The sequence below is a fragment of the Argopecten irradians genome, chromosome 15 (assembly GCF_041381155.1).
Source record: "Argopecten irradians isolate NY chromosome 15, Ai_NY, whole genome shotgun sequence".
Taxonomy (NCBI): Eukaryota; Metazoa; Mollusca; class Bivalvia; order Pectinida; family Pectinidae; genus Argopecten; species Argopecten irradians.
The window spans coordinates 28,666,099-28,694,095 of NC_091148.1; the positions used below are offsets into that span (position 1 = coordinate 28,666,099).

At 37.2% G+C, this 27,997-nt stretch overlaps 1 protein-coding gene across 1 annotated transcript in view; it reads right to left on the bottom strand.

Annotated features, from left to right (window-relative positions):
* Nucleotides 1-274: 274 nt before the first annotated feature.
* LOC138309138 (uncharacterized) overlaps nt 275-27,997 on the bottom strand; it is a 75,086-nt gene continuing 47,363 nt past the window's right edge. The window contains exons 3-4 of the mRNA XM_069250287.1: nt 3,069-3,146; nt 275-2,363 (exon numbers count right to left, since the gene is read on the bottom strand). Coding sequence (XP_069106388.1) covers nt 3,070-3,146 — 77 coding nt within the window. The 3' untranslated portion in view covers nt 275-2,363; nt 3,069. The remainder of the gene's footprint in view (nt 2,364-3,068; nt 3,147-27,997) is intronic.

Consider the following 27,997-nt stretch of genomic DNA (forward strand, 5'->3'; position numbering starts at 1 on the left):
TTCACGTCGACTTGATTTAGAGTTTCCATACCCAACCGTTATGGTTCACGTCGACTTGATTTAGAGTTTCCATACCCAACCGTTATGGTTCACGTCGACTTGATTTTGAGTTTCCATACCCAACCGTTATGGTTCACGTCGACTTTTTGAGTTTCCATGAGTGTTCACGTCGACTTGATTGAGTTTCCATACCCAACCGTTATGGTTCGTCGACTTGATTTCGACTTGATTGAGTTTCCATACCCAACCGTTATGGTTCAGTCGACTTGATTTGAGTTTCCATACCCAACCGTTATGGTTCACGTCGACTTGATTTAGAGTTTCCATACCCAACCGTTATGGTTCACGTCGACTTGATTTAGAGTTTCCATACCCAACCGTTATGGTTCACGTCGACTTGATTTAGAGTTTCCATACCCAACCGTTATGGTTCACGTCGACTTGATTTAGAGTTTCCATACCCAACCGTTATGGTTCACGTCGACTTGATTTAGAGTTTCCATACCCAACCGTTATGGTTCACGTCGACTTGATTTAGAGTTTCCATACCCAACCGTTATGGTTCACGTCGACTTGATTTAGAGTTTCCATACCCAACCGTTATGGTTCACGTCGACTTGATTTAGAGTTTCCATACCCAACCGTTATGGTTCACGTCGACTTGATTTAGAGTTTCCATATCCAACCGTTATGTTTGATTTTGATTTTGCGATTTAAAACCATCTGGTTCTGATGTACCAGTATTACATAGTAATACCACGATTTCTATCCGCCGGAATGAAAGTGAGTTGGTTCACGATAGGCTAAATACATAATTGTGTATTATTTAAGTCACAACAGAGACGGATATCGTTGGAAATGAACAAATAAAAATGTAATGAAATTTCGTAAATTTTCACTGTTAATGCACTTTGATTCGTGGCGACTGGGGCAACTTATGTTCTTAAAATTGTAAAGTAAATGGTTAGTTTGTTATACCCCATACTATAAACTCTCTTTACCTCATTTATAATTATTAGAAATGAACTAAGAAAATAACAGAAGGTAATTCAATACGATATCGATAGTAATATGACCCAGATATTTTAGGGAAGGAGAGAAATACAGTCATTTCACTCATACGTTCCTATAGAGTAGGAATAAAGCTGCATCAGGACGATTTTAAGGAATGGAAATGGAATGTAGTTAATATAGTCAGTATTCATCATGCTGTATTCCAAATATTAACAATAAATTATACACACAATTAAAAAAACGAGTGTGGTTAAAAACTATAAAAAAATGTTATTGACGTTCAGTTAGTGAATATATCTTGTTGTATTCAATTAAAAGGTAAAGAAACAGTTTATGAAATTTTATTTCCAAGACTCTGTTTCAATCAAAAGATGACAATAACCATATTTTCTTAAATGTTTCAATGTACCCAATAACTCAGTAACCAATAACATCCACCGGTTATTTCATTATCTGTCGCAATTATCGGGATAATCTTACTATAACATATCTTTCCATAATAATCTAAATATCTTTTTATTGCTCATGCGTGTTTATAACTCTACATCCAACATCAGGATCTAGTAAACAAATTTTGATACTTTTACGAAAACTGTTTTTTTACACATTTAAGTTTGTTTTGTATTCTCTGTTCCATTTATATTGTCCGAGTTATCTCCCTTGTAACATCAGTAAAATGTTAAAAAATAATGTAAATCGGTTTCCATACCCAAACTCAAAATGAATGTAATATATACTCGTCATTTGAATATCAGCTTACTATGAAAAAAAAACCGTATGGTATATACTTTTTATAAACCAAAATCTGAAGTTTTCTTTTTCTCATACAGTATGTAATCTACCAATAGAATTGAAACCTTAGCCCGTTGACAGCGATAAACGTTAGGCATTACACAAACTGGCACACACTAGGTACAAATCAAAATAAATTTAGACATATTAATGTCTAAAAAATTAAACAAAACAATAATAATACAAAGCTACATATCACAATTATCATATCATCAATTACAACCTTCTTCACATATACCATAAACAATAATGAAATGAAAATAAATAAAAACGGAATTAGATCAAATATAAATGGAATTTAAGTACCAATCAAATGTCTAAACCACGGTTTGTATACGTCACCGTTGCATTTTACGTCGTATAATCTTGTGTAAGGAGCACGTACACACAAGGTTTATCGATATGAATACTCCATAATTCTTCAGGAAGGCATTCATATTAAACGGAGGATGCATCCAGGCACCGTCCTAGTCACATGACGCCAAGGGCGTGCTCGTGCGCGGATGAATATTTGTAGCACGGGGTCTACACATAGCGTGACATGGGGATAGTCATGTCTGAAAGACAAGAAAAGGGCAATCAAAGTTGTATGCAGATACTGAACTGAATCGAGATTCAGTTCTATATTGTTAAATACTATAATAGTCATGAATCGACCTTTAATCATATGAGGTAAAATAGTCCTGATCGGGTTTAGTTTCATGATGTTAATAAAGGATTAACCTCTTACTTTGTTTAGTTTATGAGATGATAAACCCAATGGATCACGAGGTAAATTGCGTAAACGCTAAACGTACAATTTACCGACTGTTCCATTGGGTTTATCATTTATTATTCATTATGATGTCATGACCATTCCATTATTTTGTATGTATTGATTTGATAACTTTCATGTTATTCTATATATAACATGGTTTAGTTTTAATAAACCGTCATCTTATATAAGACGTAATCATCTTTATAAGATAACCATTTTCAATTCACATATCTGTGTAGAGTTTTATGTGGAGCATTCATAAAATTATTTGTTAAATTTTCATCTCAAATGGCGTACAAATATGTTTCATGTGAAATAGTGTAAATTGTATGTTCTTAACCTTCATACAGAAGTAGACGTCTGTCATGTGTCTGTACAATAGATTTAGTTATGCGTGCATACTAGTGATAGGCCTTACACATTATAGATATACATTATGTAGCTATTTTTCATGTCATTGCACTAGCATATGCATGTATTTTTGACACCGGATGTAGATACTTACGCTAGACTTGTACGCTTGGCTCACTAGGCGTCAGCACTGTCGTTGTACTAAAATCGTCCTCTAATGGCGGATCGCCCACTGTAAATAAACGACATATGTTAAAATTGGGTGTGAGGACAAAACACATATAGTAGGATGCATATTGAATTAATAGTTACCACAAACATATATAGGGTGTTTCAGAAAACATGTCCGGATTATCCTGTAAGGATTTTAACTTGGGCAGTACTATCACTATTCTGTCAGGAGAATTGTAACTGGGGCAGTGCTGTCATTATCCTGTAAGGACTACCTTATCCAAATGGCTTAATAGCTGTCCACTTGGCTCCCTGACTTTGCCCGAGACGGCTTCCTCTTATTTCATTAATGAGGACGATGTCTAGGGTAATATGATTACAGGAAGATAAGTATGTTGATCTCAGTCCTGGCCAAAGGGTATTTAAAGTTTAGACTAAAGACAAAATAACAAACATGATACGTCATCAGTACTTCCCTCGCGAAAAGTCCATGGTTTTCAAGGATTTTTAGAAATAGTGTTTAAAAATCGGCAATGTTTCCGTGCTATGTATTGAACATTTCATGTTTGTTGAATAAAACATTAAGATGACGCATGTCACTCTGGCTGGCTTCGATGTCTTATATAGATATACATATACATGTATGCTTCACAGCGTATGCGAGTCTTGCAGTTGTAATAGAATATCCTACATAGATTTGTTTCCTACAACTTCGTACAATGTACATATCAAAGCATGTGAAATATGTTGTCAGAACACAAACCCTTGAGTCTCAACTACTCTAGTTCTAGGCCGTACGTTAGTATATCGATTTGAACATAATATATTGCGCCGTGTTCCGAGCTTCCTGGATGGCGTAGCTTCTTGGTAAAAGAAAATTTCTTAAATATCCATAATCCTACAGTTTAAAGGATACATACAATCCTCAGTTGTCCTCCTTGCGACTATGTGACGTCACACGGGTAGATATGTTTTAAAGATTTATCGCTGTAATATAAACGTCAGCTTATAACTAACTACAAAAAGTTAAAATCTACCCCTGATATTAAAGTACTTAATAGAGGTTGTTCAAATTAAGCTGTAACAAGGCCATTTATGATTTATTAAGAAGCTTTGATACAGCAGTATTTGAATCTCGACGGTGGTACACATCCATTCATTTTCAATTCGGTGCCATAGAAGTTACGATTGTTGCCGAGCGGTAGTCGGTAAAGCCATGATCTGTTCTCGTGTGACATCGGAAAGACGTGAAGTAATCACGTGGTGTTCTCGGCAACGACGTTACAATGTCATCTAAATTTGAATCGTCTAAAAAGTGGGACCCACTATGTACATGTTCTTACATGAATGGAGGCTATATTCCCAATATATATGGTTTTTTTTAAATCAAAGTTTCCTAATCGTTACTGACCATCTTCATATCGATTTCGTCATATTTCTTCGTGATTTACAACATTATTTATATTCAGACCGTTTTGAATCAAGACACAATCCTTGCAGATGTGTAACATTAACTATAGAGGTGTGATGTGGATTGTTGTATTGTTAAAGCTCGATTTCACTTCTACCAGTATTAATATGATGGATAGGATCCTCTATCAGAAAATCAGTTTAGATCTGCACAAATATACACCGTTGTGTTTTTCTTTGTCTGCCTAGTGACAATGCACGTTTTTGTAATGGAACACTGATGTGATTAACCCCATTCAAGTTGATTATAGGTTATAGTCTTTAGTCATCTCCATCCTTTCCTGATTCTGCAAGACTACAAAATTAGGGACTTTGAGGTGGATATCTAGCACACTTTCTTTTTATATTGCATTTATAGCAGGCTGAATATAATATCTAAATTCAAACAACAGAATATTGGCTCTCCATTTTGATAATAAAATTTGATGGCAGATTTAGATTTTTTTAGATTCCCTGAATATTGACGAGAAACAAATGACTACCATAATGCAAAGATAGTCAAAGTTATAGGAAAAACATGTTCTGCTTAACCCGTTACTACATTTTATCATGTCTGTTCCAATATTACAAATTATTTCAGTTTAGTTTGATACCCATGATGCATTGCGTTCACTTGTTGAAGAACCTCCATTTAACAGCCATGTGTGTTGGCCGCTAGAACCTTTACATACGTGTAGCATGGGAAAGGGATATAAATAGTACAATCTGGTACAGAACATTAACCAAGTAACAGACTAATAAATATCTGTGTGTTTTCAAAGCAGGGATAAATCGATTAGATTTGCCTTACTTCCTACAGAGCCACGGTGTGTTATAGCTGGGGTTGTTGTGCATTTAGAGAACATTGAATATTATGTTATTTTAATATTGCAATGCGATGGTTCTGTCAGAACATAAGACTCGCGGGTGGTAGACCTTATTTTATGGCCAGATATATTTCCGGGGACCTTAACCAGATTGGAAGGAGACCAACCTACAGTATAGTTGTTTCAGTTTTCAAAGAAACTAAAATCGCGATATCCTCATTGAAAGTAATTTGCAAGAAAAAATGTTAAAACTTTTGTTGATTCCTGGCCGTAATAAGCTATACATGCCACCTTACTTGTCCTTCTTCTATTTATTCATTTTATTCGCAGAATATAATTTGCCTTACCGAAAAAATAGCGAGATTGAATCTCTCGCGAATCAGAACAAATAGTCAATACCGGAAGCCGGATTGTCTAAGAATCCAAAATGGTGGTTTGCAATTGTCTCTTTCCTGACAATCTGAAAGGCATATTAATAACTGCTGCTTTATAGACACAAGTAAATAGCGAAGCCGTCAGAAAAGGCATCACTGAGGCAGGCTGTTATATAACCGTAGGTCAGCATGCCACATGCTCACAGCCTGGGGAAGTAGAGATCGATACGGCAATGAACCACTCTCACTGCCTTTAGACATGGCATCACGGAGACTTGGGTTTATTAACGAAGTTCTGTCATATGTATATGATATACATATATCTCGTAGAGAACTAATATAGGCACTACAAGCTCTACAATCCATAGCGTTCGTTCAAATGAAACTCGTTGAAATGTTACTGTATAAGGAAATGGATTGGTATATATGTCAGAGACAACAAATATTTCCTCTGCCAATTCTACTGTACATGATATTTGTTGAAATAAAACTTGATGAAATGTTACCTATAATAGCATAGTTAGACCTTTTTCATTCCTTTATGGAATGGCATGCAATGGGAAAAAGTATATATATCAGAGATAACTAATATTGGCAGTTCTACAATCCTCATTCTTTTAAATAAACCTTTGATCAAATGTTATTGTATCAGAGTATAATGTTACTGTATCAGTATAAAGCTAGACCTATCATTCCTTAAAAGGAATGGAATGGACTGTTATAGGTAGTACCAGTTGTATAGTCCATATTCGCAGAAATGAAACTTGTTCAAATGTTACTGTATAAGATTAATGCTAGACCTTTCATTCTTTAAGGCAATGGATTGTAACTGAGACACCAATTCCTATGTATCCTGTACGACCTGATGAGGTGTTGTCATAACTATATCAAATGACCCAGTCATATAGAAAATATCATGATAATGTATCAAAACTGTTATAAGAAATTCCAATCAGCTTTAGTTTGTTAAGGTAGAGCTTTCAATAATCTGGAAATTGGCATTTAACAAAAATGATACTAAGCAATTCGCTTCATAAATAAACATGTATGTTCACTTTCCTTAACATAAATGTCTACAGATAGCAGGGCATTAAGTCAAAATCCCACAAGCCTGTATTTTTATGATAAAGTAGAATGGAAACATAATTGTTTGATATGAAGTAGGATTCCCTTGTATTCTGTGGACATAGAATAATATTGGTTTTTGTTCCACAATTCATACAAGCATTCAATTATGACTTCTGCTATGAAAAAATGTTATTATTTCAGTAAAATTATAAATGAAAATTAACAATGGCACCCTATAAGAATCTGTAGTCAGTTTGTATAGCATTAATTTCCCCATATATAGCATAAGCTATTAATATTAGACATTGGGTGTCTGTCACGACTTCGTCTCAGGATGATGGCACTAAGTGATTGGCCTTGACCTGAAATTAATGGCGGCAGCTGTCGTAACTGATCGATATCAGATACATGTAAATAACGTTGCGTTTATGTACTCTTACATGAATGAACAATTGGTATAAGACAATGTGTATGTCTTTATTCCACGTGCATCTTTACATGTATATCGATTTTCATACACATGTGGTTGACAACATCACTTTCCCGAATTCCCTCTACACGCTGAAACACAGCGTTATGGTATGTCAAACCATGTTGGGTCACTAACAGATCTGTATTATGGTTCTTTTGTCATTAATTCAGCTACACACTATATCTTAATAGAGGACTGTAAATACATTTCATTACATTTTACCATCAATAACTCTACAGTTTTAAGTGATACTGTATGCACAGTAAAATTACCCTGTGAACTTTAAATAGCCTTCGTACTTTATTTATATTACTGCAAGTGACATACGCCTAATGTAAACATCGACATCAATATGTATTATTTGTTGTTCCACAAAATAATCAGTAATACTTCCCATGCAGTATTAGAATAAACGTACATTTGCAGTGAGGAGGAAAACTTTAGGTCATTAGCTTTCGTTAAAACCTTTCAATCTAATTACACAGTATATCTCGGCGCTCATCACGGCGCTCATACCACGGCGCTCGTACAACCGCTTTTAGTGACCAGATCTCCAATTTAGCAAAATCCGTGTAGTCAGACATTGGAGTTATACTTTCCTAGAATGGCCTCGCTCCATGGCTGGCTCAGTGTAATCAGACAATGGAGTTATACTTTCCTAAAATGGCCTCGCACCTTGGCTGGCTCAGTATAATCAGACATTAGAGTTATACTTTCCTAGAATGGCCTCGCCCCTTGGCTGGCTCAGTATAATCAGACATTAGAGTTATACTTTCCTAGAATGGCCTCGCCCCTTGGCTGGCTCAGTATAATCATACATTTGAGTTATACTTTCCTAGAATGGCCTCGCCCCTTGGCTGGCTCAGTATAATCAGACAATGGGTTTATACTTTTTTTAGAAAGGCCTCGCCCCTTGGCTGGCTCAGTATAATCAGACAATGGAGTAATACTTTCCTAGAAAGGCCTCGCCCCTTGGCTGGCTCAGTATAATCAGACAATGGGTTTATACTTTCCTAGAATGGCCTCGCCCCTTGGCTGGCTCAGTATATTCACACAATGGAGTTATACTTTCCTATAATGGCCTCGCCTCTTGGCTGATTCAATGTTATCAGACAATATTTACAGTTTGCACTGACATTGACTCAATAACCATGCTTTCTAGTATTATCATTATCAGCGTATAATAATAGTACAACACGTTCGGCGATACCATTGTTACGGTAATATAAAGTTGCTGGCGTAGCAACGTAGGGTGATGACCTCACATTTGATCAGTGGTACCGAAACATTTTATAATAAGCTCCCTGCGTGCAGTTTTACATAATACGCCTAGAAAAATGCTTTGACTGAATCGATGGAATATGATACCGACTAGTATACATGTATCTCAGCAAATCCATAGTTACCTCCGTTACCATGGTGTTTTTATCATATTTACGAAAACAAAACTTTATTCGCGACACATAATTCGCGTTCGAGCTTTCACGTGAAAATTTGCACCTCGTGAATATAAAGTGGTGTATCGTAAGAAAATGTTTTTGTTAACGGCATCCGCGAGATTTAATACTGCATCCGCGAGATTTAATACTGCATCCGCGAGATTTAATACTGTATCCGCGAGATTTAATACTGCATCCGCGAGATTTAATACTGCATCCGCGAGATTTAATACTGTATCCGCGAGATTTAATACTGTATCCGCGAGAGTTTTTATACTGCATCCGCGAGATTTAATACTGTATCCGCGAGATTTAATACTGCATCCGCGAGATTTAATACTGCATCCGCGAGATTTAATACTGTATCCGCGAGATTTAATACCGTATCCGCGAAACTTAATATCCGTATCCGCGAGATTTTTTACCCGTATCCGCGAGAATAAATACCCGAAACGCGAGATTTAAAACCCGTATCCTCGAGGTTTATTACCCGAGACGCGAGATTTAATACCCGTATCCGCGAGATTTATTACCCGAGACGCGAGATTTAATACCCGTATCCGCGAGATTTATTACCCGAGACGCGAGATTTATTTCCCGAGACGCGAGATTTAATACCCGTATCCGCGAGTTTTAATATCAGTATCCGCGAGAATCAATACCCGTATCCGGAAAAATCAATACCCGTATCCGAAGAATCAATACCCGTATCCAAGAATCAATACCCGTATCCAGAAGAATCAATACCCGTATCCAGAAGAATCAATACCCGTATCCGGAAGAATCAATACCCGTATCCAGAAGAATCAATACCCGTATCCGGAAGAATCAATACATGTACCCGAATCCGGAAGAATCAAAACCCGTATCCAGAAGTATAATTTACACAGCGCATCATCACAGTAACCTTGGCAATCTCGATGGTAACAAACAACTAACTCAGCCATCATCACCCTTGCTACCTGCGAATCTGTCGGTAACAAACAATAATAACTCAGCCACATCATTACCTCTGGCCAATCTGTGGTAACAAATCAATTTTACTCAGGCCATCAAGACCTGTTACCTGGTAATCTGTGGTAAGAAACGAAAACTCCAGCCATTTTTACCTTCTTACTCTGGCAATCTGTGGTAACAAACAAACTAACTCACATTTCGTAAAAGTATGTTACCATAAGACTAGATACGGTGGTAACAAACTATACACAGTTATCATCGGTTTGTTGACTTCTTGCAATCTGTGGTAACAAACAATAACTCAGACAATCAAACCTTGTTCACATGGCAACTGAATCCTAACAACACAGTAACTCCAGCATCACCACCTTGTTAACTCTATAAATTCTGTGGCTAACACACAATAACACAGGCCATCATCACCTTGTTACCTAGTTCATCTGTTGTGCCAAACAATAAACTCGTCATCATCAGTTGTTACCTGGCAATCTGTGCGTACCAAAGGATTTCTCAGCCATGTTCACCTTAGTTACCTGTTGTTGCGTGTAGCAGACAATAAAAACTCAGCCATCATCACCTTGTTACCTGGCAAACGTGGGTAACAAACAATGACTCAGCATCATCCACATGTTACCTGGCTGTCTTGCGCTAAACAAACAATAACACAGCCCAACACCTCTTACCTGGGGATCTGTGGTACAATCCTAATAACTAGCAGCCATCATCCACATTGTTATCTGCAATCTGTGGTAACAAACAATAACTCAGCCATCTTCACCTTGTATCATCTGCAATCTGTGGTACACAAACAATAACTCCTGCCATCAGCAACCTTGTTACATGGCAATCTGTGGTAACAAGACGATTAACTCAGCCACATCACCTTGTTCACCTGGCAATCTGTGGTACAACACAATAACTCAAGGGCCATCATCACCTTGTTATCTGGCAATCCGTGGTAACAACAATGTGGTAGCAAAAAAAAATAATAACTCAGCCCATCATCACCCTTGTTACATGGCTATCTGTTGTCCCAAACAATGATAACTCAGGCCATCACATCACCTTGTAAACACTGGCAATCTGTGGTAAACAAACAATAACTCATGGCCTCATCACATTGGCCAATCTTGGTAACAAACATAACCCAGCCATCATTCACTTGTTACCCTGGCATCTGAGGTAACAAACCATAAAACCCAGCCAATCATCACCTGCACCTGGCAATCTGTGGTAACAAACAATATACTCAGCCATATCACCTGTTACCTGGCAATCTGTGGTAACAAACAATAACTTCAGCCCATCATACATTGGTACATGGGCAATCTGTAGGTAACAAACAATATCCTCAGGTCCATCGATCATCATTGTTACCTGGCAATCCTGTGTTAAGCTAACAATAAACTCAGATCATCACATTGTTACCTCAATCTGTGTTACAACTCGTTGCATTATCTTTTCGTGAGATTTCGTAACAAACAATCAACTCATCTTCATTCACATTGAATACCTTGCAATCTGTTGGTAACAAACAAAACAATCATCACATGTTACTTTGGCAAACTGTGGTAACAAACAAAAACACTCATCACATCACATTGTTACCCTGGCAATCTGTGCCTAACAAAACAATATCTCAGCCATCATCACCATTGTTACCTGGACAATCTGTGGTCAACAAAAACTAAAGCCTAATGTAACTCAGCCATTCCCACCTTGTTACCTGGCAATGTGTGTGAACAAACATAACTCAGCCAATACACTGGGCAATTGTGGTAACAAACAATAACTCAGCCATCATCACATTGTTACCTTGGCAATCTTGTGGTAACAAAACAATAACTCAGCATCATCACCTTGTTATCCTGGCAATCTGTTGTAACAAATAGATAATAACTCAGCCATCATCACCTTGTTACCTGGCAATCTGTGGGTAACAAACATAATAACTCAGCCATCATCACCTTGTTACCTGGCAATCCTGTGGTAACAAACAATAACTCAGCATCATCACCATTGTTACAAAAAAAATAAGGAAAAAGGTCTGAGGATATAACATCAATAATATTATATATAAAATTGGTTAAATATATCTTGATATAGATAATCGATTAATTCGGGGGTAAAAAAAAGTATAAAACTCGGCCATCATCACCTCTGGTTACCTTGCAATCTTGGAAACAAACAATAAAAACAGCTTATCACCTTGTTACTGGGCCAATATGTGCGTATCACCTTGCCATTCATCTACCTTGGTACCTTGCAATCTGTGGTAACAAACAATAACTCAGCCATCAGATCCTTGGTACTAATCGCATCATCAGAAACAAAACTCAGTACCTTGTGACCTGGCAATCTGTGGTAACAAACAATAATCATACTATCAGCCATCATCACCTTGTTACCTGGCAAATCTGTGGTAAACAAACAATAACTCAGCCATCATCACCTTGTATACCTGGCATCTGTGGTAACAAACAATAACTCAGACCATAATCTACCATGGCAATAACACAAACCATTGTTACTCTGGCATCATCACCTTGTATACTGCAATCTGTAAACTGGTAACATAACAAATCACCACCATCATCACACTTGTTATCTGGCGCAATCTGTGGTAACAAATCAAATCACTCAGCCATCACTGGTGACCTGGCAATCGGTAGTAACCAAACAATAACTCCAGAAATCATCACATCTTGTTACCTGGCAATCTGTAAGGTAACAAACAATAACTCAGCCATCATCACCTAGTTACCTGGCAATCTGTGGTAACAAACAATAACTCAGTCATCATCACCTTGTTACCTGGCAATCTGTGGTAACAAACAATAATAACTCAGCCATCATCACCTTGTTACCTGGCAATCTGTGGTAACAAACAATAACTCAGCCATCATCACCTTGTTACCTGGCAATCTGTGGTAACAAACAATAACTCAGCCATCATCACCTTGTTACCTGGCAATCTGTGGTAACAAACAATAACTCAGCCATCATCACCTTGTTACCTGGCAATCTGTGGTAACAAACAATAATAACTCAGCCATCATCACATTGTTACCTGGCAATCTGTGGTAACAAACAATAACTCAGCCATCATCACCTTGTTACCTGGCAATCTGTGGTAACAAACAATAACTCAGCCATCATCACCTTGTTACCTGGCAATCTGTGGTAACAAACAATAACTCAGCCATCATCACATTGTTACCTGGCAATCTGTGGTAACAAACAATAACTCAGCCATCATCACCTTGTTACCTGGCAATCTGTGGTAACAAACAATAACTCAGCCATCATCACCTTGTTACCTGGCAATCTGTGGTAACAAACAATAATAACTCAGCCATCATCACCTTGTTACCTGGCAATCTGTGGTAACAAACAATAACCCAGCCATCATCACCTTGTTACCTGGCAATCTGTGGTAACAAACAATAACTCAGTCATCATCACATTGTTACCTGGCAATCTGTGGTAACAAACAATAACTCAGTCATCATCACCTTGTTACCTGGCAATCTGTGGTAACAAACAATAATAACTCAGCCATCATCACCTTGTTACCTGGCAATCTGTGGTAACAAACAATAACTCAGCCATCATCACCTTGTTACCTGGCAATCTGTGGTAACAAACAATAACAGCCTCTCACTTGTTACCTGCATAACAAACATCAGCATCATCACTTGTTACCTGGCAATCTGTGGTAACAAACAATAACTCAGCCATCATCACATTGTTACCTGGCAATCTGTGGTAACAAACAATAACTCAGCCATCATCACATTGTTACCTGGCAATCTGTGGTAACAAACAAAATAACTCAGCCATCATCACCTTGTTACCTGGCAATCTGTGGTAACAAACAATAACTCAGCCATCATCACATTGTTACCTGGCAATCTGTGGTAACAAACAATAACTCAGCCATCATCACCTTGTTACCTGGCAATCTGTGGTAACAAACAAAAACTCAGCCATCATCACCTTGTTACCTGGCAATCTGTGGTAACAAACAATAATAACTCAGCCATCATCATATTGTTACCCGGCAATCTGTGGTAACAAACAATAATAACTCAGCCATCATCACCTTGTTACCTGGCAATCTGTGGTAACAAACAATAACTCAGCCATCATCACATTGTTACCTGGCAATCTGTGGTAACAAACAATAACTCAGTCATCATCACCTTGTTACCTGGCAATCTGTGGTAACAAACAATAATAACTCAGCCATCATCACCTTGTTACCTGGCAATCTGTGGTAACAAACAAAAAACTCAGCCATCATCACCTTGTTACCTGGCAATCTGTGGTAACAAACAATAACTCAGCCATCATCACATTGTTACCTGGCAATCTGTGGTAACAAACAATAACTCAGCCATCATCACCTTGTTACCTGGCAATCTGTGGTAACAAACAATAACTCAGCCATCATCACCTTGTTACCTGGCAATCTGTGGTAACAAACAATAACTCAGCCATCATCACCTTGTTACCTGGCAATCTGTGGTAACAAACAATAACTCAGCCATCATCACCTTGTTACCTGGCAATCTGTGGTAACAAACAATAACTCAGCCATCATCACATTGTTACCTGGCAATCTGTGGTAACAAACAATAATAACTCAGCCATCATCACATTGTTACCTGGCAATCTGTGGTAACAAACAATAACTCAGTCATCATCACCTTGTTACCTGGCAATCTGTGGTAACAAACAATAACTCAGCCATCATCACCTTGTTACCTGGCAATCTGTGGTAACAAACAATAACTCAGCCATCATCACCTTGTTACCTGGCAATCTGTGGTAACAAACAATAACTCAGCCATCATCACCTTGTTACCTGGCAATCTGTGGTAACAAACAATAACTCAGCCATCATCACCTTGTTACCTGGCAATCTGTGGTAACAAACAATAATAACTCAGCCATCATCACATTGTTACCCGGCAATCTGTGGTAACAAACAATAACTCAGCCATCATCACCTTGTTACCTGGCAATCTGTGGTAACAAACAATAACTCAGCCATCATCACCTTGTTACCTGGCAATCTGTGGTAACAAACAATAACTCAGCCATCATCACCTTGTTACCTGGCAATCTGTGGTAACAAACAATAATAACTCAGCCATCATCACCTTGTTACCTGGCAATCTGTGGTAACAAACAATAATAACTCAGCCATCATCATATTGTTACCTGGCAATCTGTGGTAACAAACAATAACTCAGTCATCATCACCTTGTTACCTGGCAATCTGTGGTAACAAACAATAATAACTCAGCCATCATCACCTTGTTACCTGGCAATCTGTGGTAACAAACAATAACTCAGTCATCATCACCTTGTTACCTGGCAATCTGTGGTAACAAACAATAACTCAGCCATCTCAGCCATCATCACCTTGTTACCTGGCAATCTGTGGTAACAAACAATAACCCAGCCATCATCACCTTGTTACCTGGCAATCTGTGGTAACAAACAAAACTCAGCCATCATCACCTTGTACCTGGCAATCTGTGGTAACAAACAATAACTCAGCCATCATCACCTTGTTACCTGGCAATCTGTGGTAACAAACAATAACTCAGCCATCATCACCTTGTTACCTGGCAATCTGTGGTAACAAACTCAGCCATCATCACCTTGTTACCTGGCAATCTGTGGTAACAAACAATAACCCAGCCATCATCACCTTGTTACCTGGCAATCTGTGGTAACAAACAATAAACTCAGCCATCATCACTGTTACCTGGCAATCTGTGGTAACAAACAAACAATAACTCAGCCATCATCACCTTGTTACCTGGCAATCTGTGGTAACAAACAATAACTCAGCCATCATCACCTTGTTACCTGGCAATCTGTGGTAACAAACAATAACTCAGCCATCATCACCTTGTTACCTGGCAATCTGTGGTAAAAAACCAGCATACTGTACCTGGCAATCTGTGTAACTCAGCCATCATCACCTTGTTACCTGGCAATCTGTGGTAACAAACAATAATAACTCAGCCATCATCACCTTGTTACCTGGCAATCTGTGGTAACAAACAATAACCCAGCCATCATCACCTTGTTACCTGGCAATCTGTGGTAACAAACAATAACTCAGCCATCATCACCTTGTTACCTGGCAATCTGTGGTAACAAACAATAATAACTCAGCCATCATCACCTTGTTACCTGGCAATCTGTGGTAACAAACAAACAATAACTCAGCCATCATCACCTTGTTACCTGGCAATCTGTGGTAACAAACAATAACTCAGCCATCATCACATTGTTACCTGGCAATCTGTGGTAACAAACAATAACTCAGCCATCATCACCATTGTTACCTGGCAATCTGTGGTAACAAACAATAATAACTCAGCCATCATCACATTGTTACCTGGCAATCTGTGGTAACAAACAATAATAACTCAGCCATCATCACCTTGTTACCTGGCAATCTGTGGTAACAAACAATAACTCAGCCATCATCACCTTGTTACCTGGCAATCTGTGGTAACAAACAATAACTCAGCCATCATCACCTTGTTACCTGGCAATCTGTGGTAACAAACAATAACTCAGCCATCATCACATTGTTACCTGGCAATCTGTGGTAACAAACAATAACTCAGCCATCATCACATTGTTACCTGGCAATCTGTGGTAACAAACAAAAACTCAGCCATCATCACCTTGTTACCTGGCAATCTGTGGTAACAAACAATAACTCAGCCATCATCACATTGTTACCTGGCAATCTGTGGTAACAAACAATAACCCAGCCATCAACACCTTTTTACCTGGCAATCTGTAGTAACAAACACATGACGTTTTCTCTAAAACCACTTTTACAAATTTTGGAGACTAAGCAGTTTTGTTTAGCACAAGTAGCAAGAAGATTTGATTTCGTCCGAAAGATAACAATCTCAAACAAACCATGGACTATCTCAACCATTTTACAGATGTTAATTGTTATCTTGATCTGATAGCCGATAGAAAGATACACCGAATCTGTCAGAATTGGCGTCCGCTTATCCCATCACCAGCGTTTGTTAAACGAAATCCAGTGCCTAATGTGTCTACGCCAGAACGTCCTTTCTGAATTTGACACCATATCAGGTGGTGGTGAGTTTCTAGATAAGAAAAGGCAGCCAACAGTTGTTGTTGTTATTATATTCACAGCAATCAAAAAGGAATACCGCACCCACCCGCTTACAAGAGTGACGGTTCTGACCAATCTTTTGACGGGTGTCCAAGTTGAACCACTGTTCCGTAAACACATTTGTCAGGTTTATTTTGTATTTAAGAGCCACCATTACATTTACTTACCCCTTCGGGCAAATGTCTACTGAATTACTATCGATTTGCGGCAACGGGTTTTCGGTCTATCGTCTATTTTCGCCTGCTGATGATGGTGATACCAGAATGTAGCAGTGTTTTTGACCAAAGCGCCGACGGCACCGCGATTAATGTAAGCGTTTTTACGACATTGATGTTGATGAATCTGTGTTGTTCTTGACCTAGAGCAACTGTGCCTTCTTTAGTTAACTCATTTATCCCTGAAATTTCATAATGGACTGGTCTAGCCTTTGATTTAGAAGAGACTAATTGTGTCTTCAGGGGTGAATGATGCTTGATATAAGCTAGATATTAATATTTTGAACATCATTTGCCTAAATATCTGAATAACAGATATGATTATATTTGGCAAGTATACAGGACACTATACTACTACTATAGTACTTTAAATCACATGCGATATTTACTCATCAGATTAACCTCCTTTATATTTGTAGTTCTTAAAGGTGCTCCACCGCAGACATAGCATTGTACCCATCGTTTTAACAATAATTGGTGTTTAATTGTGTATTTATTTATATGTCTAATTAACAAGCAAAAATAATTAAAAATAATTTATTTTGCTTTCGCTGCATGCGCAATCAGTACTGCATTCAATATAGGACATAGTGTTACGGATTTTTTTCGGGATGCAATTAATTATTTATGATATTTTTATCTTGAAGTAAAATTGTTGGCTCAAACTTATCTATGGTGGTAATGGTGTATAATAGGTAACATTTGTAACTAAAGAAAAATACTAAATCATATGCTCCTGTTTTTGACAAAGCAAAAATTCCATTTGTCAGCGGTGGAGCATCTTTACAAATTTGATTAATTTAAATACGAATGTTTCATTTCAATATCATCCCTTTATAAATTCCTTTCTAATATCTTGGTAAATTGGTAATATTATAGATATCCGTTGATCAATACCACTTGACATTTAGTTTCTGTGTGACCTTCAACACTACTGTGGAATCGATCCATGGATGGATCAACGGATGCTTGCTAAACACTCTAGTGAATCTAAAGCCTTCAAATTGTTCATGGAGATTCATAATATTTATTTTTTGTCAGCCATTTTTTTTTGTCAAAATTTGACAGCATATTTCATGTAAATAACATATGCAATATACAAGGGAGTTTTTCAGGGTCAATAATATAAGATCATCATACTGTGGGAGGGTTCGCCTCTGGAAGAAGGTCCTGTCACAATACACAAACACACGCCCAATATATGAGGCACCACATATTGCATTTTTCTGCAGGTATTTTAGTGCTATGAGAACTCAATCTCTATCGAGCAACCTCCCCCCACCATCCTGTCATAGACTGACAGTGTCAGTGGTCCCAAGGGACACACGCCTGATCCCCTCCTGCCTGTGATATGGGATATGTAGCTATTGGAACTATTAGAATAATGACCATCGCCATTGAGTGAGTGTGATCGTCCGTTAAAGCATTACCGTATTTATACAGGCGTTCACACAAATGACGTGAGGTCTGATCTACATGTTTGTAGAACACTGTCGCTGTCTGTCTGTAAACTATTAGACACACAGTCATAAATCACACGTGAAATGCAGTGAAATGATCCCCACAAATCGATTTGTGTTCTATATCACTGGCAAAAGTCACATAATCCTACAATGGTTTGTAATAAAGAATCTCAATGTCAAATTACATTACAAAAATACGCAATGTATCAATTATCAGTTTGTATCAATTAAATATGATTGAGAATATTTACGTCGATTACCTGTACGCATCAATATTTATAAACATGTAATATACTGTTAAGATATATACATATACCACTCTATATGTGTACAAAGAACACAACTCATGAACAATCTAAGCCAAACGCACATGGGATAGGAAAAGACATGGACATTGCAGTTTACATCAGGGCCGATATCTGTTTGAGCGATGGCCGAATATCTGCTAAGTCGACTAGGCTCATTAACATACAGAATTGTTTAAAGATGCTCCACCGCCGACAAAGCATAAATGATATTCATCATTTGAACAATAATTGGTGTTTAATCGTGTATGTATATGTCTAATTAACAAAAAAAATAATATATTATAATTTATTTCCCCATTGGTGCATACGCCATTAGTACTTCATTCCATATAGGATATAGTGACACGGAATTTTTTCGGGATGCAATTAATTCTTTTTCATATTTATCCCCCGCCCAACGAAGTTGTTCGTTGTACCAGGTTCTTTTCCGCAGCATAACGTTGGAAAACCGGTTGAGATATATGCACGGAACTCCATAGGCACATTAGTCTTATGGTCTAGTAGTGCCTTTTGCTATTTTAAGGTTTTCACTTTTTGTACTTTTTTTCTGTAACCATGGAAACATTGCTGAAAATGGCAGATTTTTGTGTAAGAATCGTTTCCGGAGCACAACTCTAAAACCAGCAGAGATATTTCCATGAAACTTCATAGACACATTGTTCTTATGGTCTAGTAGTGCCTTTTGCTATTTTTAGGTTTTCATTTTTTGCACTTTTTCCGTAACCATGGAAACATTTGAAAATATTACATTTTTTTGTACCAGGTTCGTTTCCGCAGCATAACTGGAAAACCGGTTGAGATATATGCACAGAACTCCATAGGCACATTAGTCTTATGGTCTAGTAGTGCCTTTTGCTATTTTAAGGTTTTCACTTTTTGTACTTTTTTCTGTAACCATGGAAACATTGCTGAAAATGGCAGATTTTTGTGTAAGAATTGTTTCCGGAGCACAACTCTAAAACCAGCAGAGATATTTCCATGAAACTTCATAGACACATTGTTCTTATGGTCTAGTAGTGCCTTTTGCTATTTTTAGGTTTTCACTTTTTGTGCTTTTTTCTGTAACCATAGAAACGTTGCTGAAAATATCATATTTTGTAGCAGGTTCATTTCAGGGACATAACTCTAAAACCAGCAGAGATATTTCCACGAAACTTCATAGACACATTCTTTTTATGGTCTAGTAGTACCTTTTGCTATTTTTAGGTTTTCATTTTTTGCACTTATTCCATTACCATGGAAACATTGCTGAAAATATCATGGTAAATGGTAAATGTTACTTTGCAAAACTCCACCCATCTTTGTGTATATAGTCTAATATAAATGTCAAGGCTGTATACCTGATTCAACAATTGCAGCCCCGCACTACTTGAATTATACTCCATATTCTTTTAGCTCAATTTCCTTTTTCCTGTTTTTTTCCATACACATAAGTCTCGACAATCAAACTTACTTCAGCTTTGATATCTCCATTGGCTGGGGATCTGAATGACTATGTCCTTGTTTTAACTTAAAAATTAGAAGTTCAAACTTTTCAATGGTGGCAATGGTGTATAGAAAGTAACTTTTGTAACTGAATATTAAAATACTAAATCGTCTGCTCCAGTTTTTGATAGTGAAAAATACCATTTTGTCAGCGATGGAGCATCTTTAACTTAAAATAATCCATAGAAAAACAAATTAAAGACATATGGGGGCAATATTGAATTAAAGAAAGCTATGGATAATGTTACGAGATACCATATAGGTATAATGTCTTAATAAAACTAGGGTTTTAAAAATCTATTCTGATATCAAATAATGCATCATGCGTGTACGAAATCAATACTATTTATCAACAACATATGTTCTAATAAGAACGACCGCCTGATGAATTCATTTCCGCTTAGAAGTAGCACACTCATAGAAAGCAATCATGGCGAACAGTATGCAAGCCTCACTCATGGCGTGGGGGAAGCAACAATATCACAGAAAATAAATTTTCGTGTATTAACTTCCGGTAATTACTCCGGGGACGTCGAAAAGCGTCCTTGTATATCAATAAACTTAGATTGTACGTAGATACCTCTTAGCATCGCTTCACGTTTATCGATAAAAACAGAACTTAACTAGCTGAGGTATATAGGACATTTTCGATTTCCAGTTATGGAAAAACTGTCGCGACCAATATTACACGATGATTGCCATGACAACGCCAATAAAAGTCATTTCGCGAGTGTCTCATACCGCTTCCGATTCACCGGGGATAGGTCACGTGATACCAATCATGGTTTCGGTTCTAGCTTCATAACAACACAGGGTGAAATCGTCCGGTGAAGTGTGTCCGATTGTGATTGTTTATTGTCTGTTGTTACTACATGGTGATACGGTCGGCTTTTTGGGGTTTACTGGCTCAGCCTTGTCACTGGTGTCACTCTCGCATAATATATCTTAACACAGGGGAGTACAGGAATTGTTTACAGAATGAAGGATTGCACAAATAGCATGTTTGGTGCATCATTCCTGATGAGCCCCTGACTACTGACCATAACTATTACACTAAGGGTTTTATCCCACTATTGTCTTATAAAACAAACACTGACAACGCAGCTTCTTGGCATAGCATCAAAAACATATATGGAACAGTTGTTATTAAAGACTTAACCAACACATTTGTGTACTACACGAGTTTTGGGTTATAACATATATAAAATATATTCAAATCAATTCCTATGATTCAATTTACTAAAGATTATCTTTTATAAATTCAAAATTAATTTTGTGACTTTTTTTAGCCAATGACATGTCTGTTAACCCCCAATACATACTATAGAAAAGTTTATAATCTTAACGACACAAATCAATGCCGAATTTGGAAGGGAGACAGTCTTGTTATTGAAATCATACAATATGGCCAATACGAAACAGAAACAGTAAGTTACAATGGTAAAAATCTCGACTCCGCATCTCCAACCCCCAGAACGGTATACGTATATTATATAGAACACATCTACTAAAAGGAATAGTAATAACAATGCAATCATAAGCTCTTATCTCTGTTCATTCTGTAGACCGAATATACGTACCCGGCCTACTATACCTTTCGGCCGGGTACGAATTGGTGGCTATGTGTAGTAATGGAGCACTGTCTCAGAAAATCACTCGAGCACAATTTTCTGTACTTTTTCGTAGGTTTCAAATTATTTGAGGTTATACATGCATTTATGTGTTATTTTTATCCAAAGCAAAAATTACGACCATTCTTTATATCTACTTAACTATCATAAAAACGTCAAACTCATAATTTGTAGACTTGCCGTATAAATTTCTTTTGAAAACGCCATCATATTTATATGTGAAAAAATAATGTCTCGCTGTGAATTTGATATTGTATACTGTTCAGTTTTATTGCGTATTAGGTAAGTGATATAAAACAAGTACGATTATAAGCATACATACGTTTTAATAATGATTTTCAACAATCATTTCTTTGCTCCATTAGCAGTAATAGGCACCAATTGTAGCTCTAAAGACGACACCATCATCTGTCTGAAAATCTCTTTCGCTAAAATATTGCAGCTATTCACTCTGTAGTATAAATTCTTAAACTTTAATTTGTTTTTTACTGGGAATACCAGATGGAGGTTATGTTACGGAGAAACCAAGTCGGGCATGACCTTTATGCTCACTGACATTGGGGACATATCGGATTTCACAAACACTTACGTACACCCTGTTATAAAATAGGCGAATAAATATTTTCTTTTCTCTTTGTTGAATATCTAATCAATGTTAGATCTTGCCGAAATTCATACGATTATAATCCTTTTAATGTTATTAGTATGTTTTTTTTTTTATTTTTATGACAAAATAAAGGCAATTCTTTTAATTTGAAAATGGATATTCCAGGAGAATTAAATATGTAGGTTAGTAGGTTTATTGTAGTCGTAGAAGTAGGATTAATCTACCACAGTCGTAGTGTAGTATAGGAATCACATACAGTTTTATAGAAATGTCTTTTCTCGTCAAAGCAAAACAATTAATTGAGATTATTTCGGACGGACCGCCTGTTGCCATAGTAACAGTTATTTTAATTAAATGATATTGCGAAATGGGGGTAGACAGTATCCATTGTAAACGAGATTTCAGCTTCGATCTTGTAAGTAAAATTGAATGTTTCGTTCTGATTTAATTAATATCCGTCTGACTTTATTCACGTGGGCTTGGAAGTAAATTAAATATATTGTACTGACTGTAGGATCTCTGCCTATCCGATCGTTACATGTTTATGTTGTTGTGCAGCTCTAGAGGAAACTCTTCACTGCTAATACCTTGCAGATTAAGACATGAGATTTCAGAGAACTTTCAGACACAGAGGGAAAAATGCATCGCTATCTCGATAGTATGGTGTCAATCGATCTATTTCTTACTATACCACTCTCCAGCAGACTACCTATTCCTAGAATTGATGTCTTTGCTATAAGTTATCTCTCTGTCACAGCCACTTCACTATCGTGTGGTTTGGTTCGATTAGTTTAACATCGCATCAACAGCCAGATTCATTAACGGATGTACCTGGTGTATATAGTGGAAGAAATCCGGAGTAACTGGATAAAATGCACCGTCCACCGCCGAGTACCTGTCAAGTGCCCTACACGGGAGTCTAACACCCAGAGGTGTCACCCATGTCTGAAAGTTAATGGAAGGTGACATAATACTTTGATGGTTCAATACCAGAAATACCCTTTTACAATTACCGCCAAAATAGAACTACCGTTAAAATAAAACTACCACTAAAAAGAAACTATCTACCGTTTAAATAAAACTACCACTAAAGTAAAACTACCGTTAAAGTAAAACTACCGCTAAAATAAAACTACCAGTTAAGTAAAACTACCGTTAAAGTAAAACTACCGCTAAAATAAAACTACCAGTTAAGTAAAACTACCGCTAAAGTAAGTAAGTTTACAGTATATTTATCATTTGTTAGGTTCCATTTCAGTCCGAATTGTGTCTACCACTTTACAAACCAACATGTCGACATCGTAATGTACCTTAATAGCTATCTATATTCTTTTATTGGAATGACACAGAGGGAATAGTAAAATATCAAGTTACGTCTGAAATTTCTTTGATACTCTACCACATCTCATAAAGTAAGAGAACAAACATATCTGTCTTCGACAAAATCCCACAATTATGGTTTTCTTTCAGGGAATCATATCTACATACCAATAAGCGTATCAATGAAATAAAGGAAACATCACGCGGTATTCTACCAATATGAAATACAGCTGTTGCTGTTTACCTGTTATATCATTAAAACCATTAAAAATAGACTACTAGGGGAAGTAGTTATTTTAGATGTATTTAAATACCAAGTATTTAGTTCTAAATTTGTACTTTGTTACGTGATCTAGCTAGAAAATGCCACTAGACCTAGACACACCAGTGGTCCTAAACTCTAGGAGTTGTAGTGAGCGTGCCTGCCGCCAGACCTGGACGCTGTCGCTCAACAGACAACGCAGTAAATCGTTTTATGCAAAACAATAGATTCGTAGTCAAGTATGAAAACGATTGTTATTTATGTGAATACGTTACAAACCTATAAAGCAACTACAGAAAAAATAAACGACCAGATTACCATATAAGTACTGGTGGTGCGGTACCGCTGTAGACAGCCCCACGCTAGCCATGAGTATCTGAACGATTCTAGACAATTATGGGATGTCTGGTGTATACCAATACGTCACATTCACTTTAGTTAACAATTCCCACTAGGTGTTATATACATGCGATTGGAATACATTCTAATATACATCTATTCTCATTTACAGCAAACCCATTCGGATTTATCATGGTAACTTCCCGAAGTTTTACTCCGTCTAACGGAGTTTAACGAAAGGAATTCATTCCTAATCCGGTGGCTTATGTAATTCTTGTCGACTTTCATACATCAGAATACAGTCTGCACTGTTTGGTGTTTGGTGTCATTGTAATATGTTACTCTTGATGAAAGATTTTGTTTGTTTTGATGAAAACCTTTTTATTGAGTTTATTTATTTCTTTGATGAAACAGTATCGTTTGCTTAGTTTATTGTATGAAGCCCTAAAATAACAATGAATCTAATATACAAAATATGCTATGAAAAGTTTAAAGTGATTATGAAACAGCTTAATACAACATGACCATTGATGTTCTCTGCTGTATATATATCTAAAACCTCCATTATGTACATGTTAGTTATACTTTTCAGTCTACACCGACACCGTACCATGGACACAGAGACACATCAGCTGGCAATGGTTCGATAAGTGGCAGTTACGCTGTAAACATTACGGTGCCAGTCAGTAGGCGACAGCTGGCCAAAACAAAACTTAGAGGAGAGACCCTACATACATTGATTTTGTCGTGGAAATTTACATTTTGTATTAAAACACAACAATCTGTTGTATGTGATATCGGTATTTACCTTTATAATAGAAAGATTCAACTGTCATTCTCACCACAATACAGTGTATCGATACGATAGCTTGATATTTAGGATCAACTGTATAATTTCAGCTCTTATCATATTTACATAAATCATAATGCAAATTTACCAAAACCGACACTTTAAGCCAAATTTAACAAAAAAAAAACCTTGAAATTACAAAATAATGTCTGTATTAAAAAACACCTTTATCAAAATCCAGTAGGTTTAATAAAGGCCAATTAAACTGTTTTTTTAATGTGACGATCACTGTGTATCATGTACAGTAACTAGGCGATGTAAGATGTCCAGTGCTTTGTCATAAAATTAAGTGATGAAACATATATGTAAAGAATAGATCAATAATAAAAACAAACTGTTCTTAACTGAAACAAAAGACCAACAAAGCATAATGTTTAAAACATAAATATTGACTACATTTCAGGACAAAACGGAAATCAGATTTTATTTCCTAATTTGACTCGTTGCATTTCCGAGGAATACAAAAACCTTAAGATATGGCAGGAGACTTTTCACCACTAACGTAAGCAAAGTGAAACCACAGTCTAAAAATGAATGCAATAGGTACAAATGCTCAATTTGTTTGTTTGTTTGATTAATTAACGTCCTATTAACAGCTATGGTCATGTAAGGACGGCCTCCAATGTATGTGGTGTGTTGCGTGTATGTTGTGCGAGGTGCGTGTGTTGGGAGACTGCGGTATATTCATGTTGTGTCTTCTTGTTTAGTGGAACTGTTGCCCTTTTTAAAGTGCTATAACACTGAAGAATGCCGCCGAAGACACCAAGCAACACATCCCACCCGGTCACTTTATACTGACAACGGGCGAACCAGTCGTCCCACTCCCTGTATGCTGAGCGCTAAGCAGGAGCAGAAACTACCACTTTTATAGACTTTGGTGTGTCTCGGCCAGGGGACAGAACCCAGAGCCTTCCTCACATGGGCGAACGCTCAACTCAAGGCCAAAAGTGAGGCGGTGCCAAGGGAGGCATTCGGAAAGATTAAGTCAGTTAGGAAGAAGAGAAAAGATAAGATCCTAAATTTAGTCGCCTTTTACGATCATGCAATAGGGCAGCAGGTACAATTCTACAAACATACAGAAATTGCTGGAATAGAAATTCCGAAACACATCTTGACTGACCTGTCTAGTTTTCGTGAACAGGGCATGAACTAGTTCTACACGCGGGTTCTAACCTACGTTTTATGACGAGTAACATTCACCATACCTCTGCCGAGATAATTCATAGTTGTGAAATGCGTTTACATTTTATATCTTATTATTACATTGAAACGACCACCCATTCCAGCACTATTATTAGACTTTCGTTTTGATATATGTCGTTGTCTCCTAAGTAGGAAGTTCCGAGTCTCGAGACAGCTAATCTCCCTGGGAAGACAGCTTTCTTGGTAATAAAATGACTTCAGTCTCAGATAATCCGATTTTCACTGGAGCCTGGAACATCCTTGGTTATTCCTTCACAGTCAAATCATCGCGAGGTAGCATGCCAACATGTGGAGCAAGGTTCTCCACTCTTAATGGTAGTTTCGTAATTACTATTTACTGATTTAGCCTCAGACATGGACAGTCTGCTGTCGAAATCGAACGAGGGAGACAAGCTAAACAGACTCCCGGATAATAAAGCAACATATCTTCCCCTCAATGTTGTGTGTGTAGTGCCTGGTTCTCGGTAATAAGTCGTTAATGGAGGGTGGGATCGATGTGCCGAATCACCCTAATAAATATATCTTAAAATCACAATTTGACGAAGCAGATGGTACATTATTATTGTGTTCAGTTCCTCTAAGAATCACAAATTAGGTTTTATATCTCTTTGTGCATTCACGATCGAGGAGGCATTATATCCATAACACTATAGAAATATTGCAGATCAAAGCCCTGCAACCGCGAACGTCCCTCCGGGTTATTCATCCAGCAATCAAGATAATGCATTAGAAGCATCATCACTACTAGAACTGAAACTGTTGGAAAAGTCTGGCAGGAGATGATTTCCCATCGCTTTGAATGGATGAAGCTTGCACAATTCAGAACCTTCTCAACGATTTAAAACTAATAACTGTATTTTTGCAGGGATTTTTTTTTTGCCAAATTCGTGGATTCATCAAAATTTGTGAAATCACATACCTCGCGATATATTTTCCGGAAATCATGGTTTTACAAATCACACCGTGTCACGTGATTAACACTTTCGAATGCTACAAAGATGCTACACGAAAATAAAACTCCGTGAATAATTTCAAAACATGAAAGTCCCGATTTCGTCATTATCCTCTACACTTTCAAACGAATCCATGGGTAACATACCTCACTGATGCCTGGCACCAATTATCGTGATTTTAATTAGGTATCGACTCGTGTAGAAACAGGTTCCCTGTTATCGATCTAGTCCGTTGTGGCTCTTAATGAACATTATGTGTCGTTGAACCGCTCACACATAATCAAATTTTATCACTCATATGTGATGGGGACCCGCTGTCATTTAAGATAAATTGAATTATTTGGATGTCGTACATTCATATGGCGTAAAGTAAATACCATATAAATTCCACGTCAGAGACCTTCTTTATTTTGGATGTTGCAAGAAAACCGCCGAATATCCTAATCTAACCCCCTCCCCATTAAAATAGAGCCTGTTTATTGTCATTCTCATACAATATAA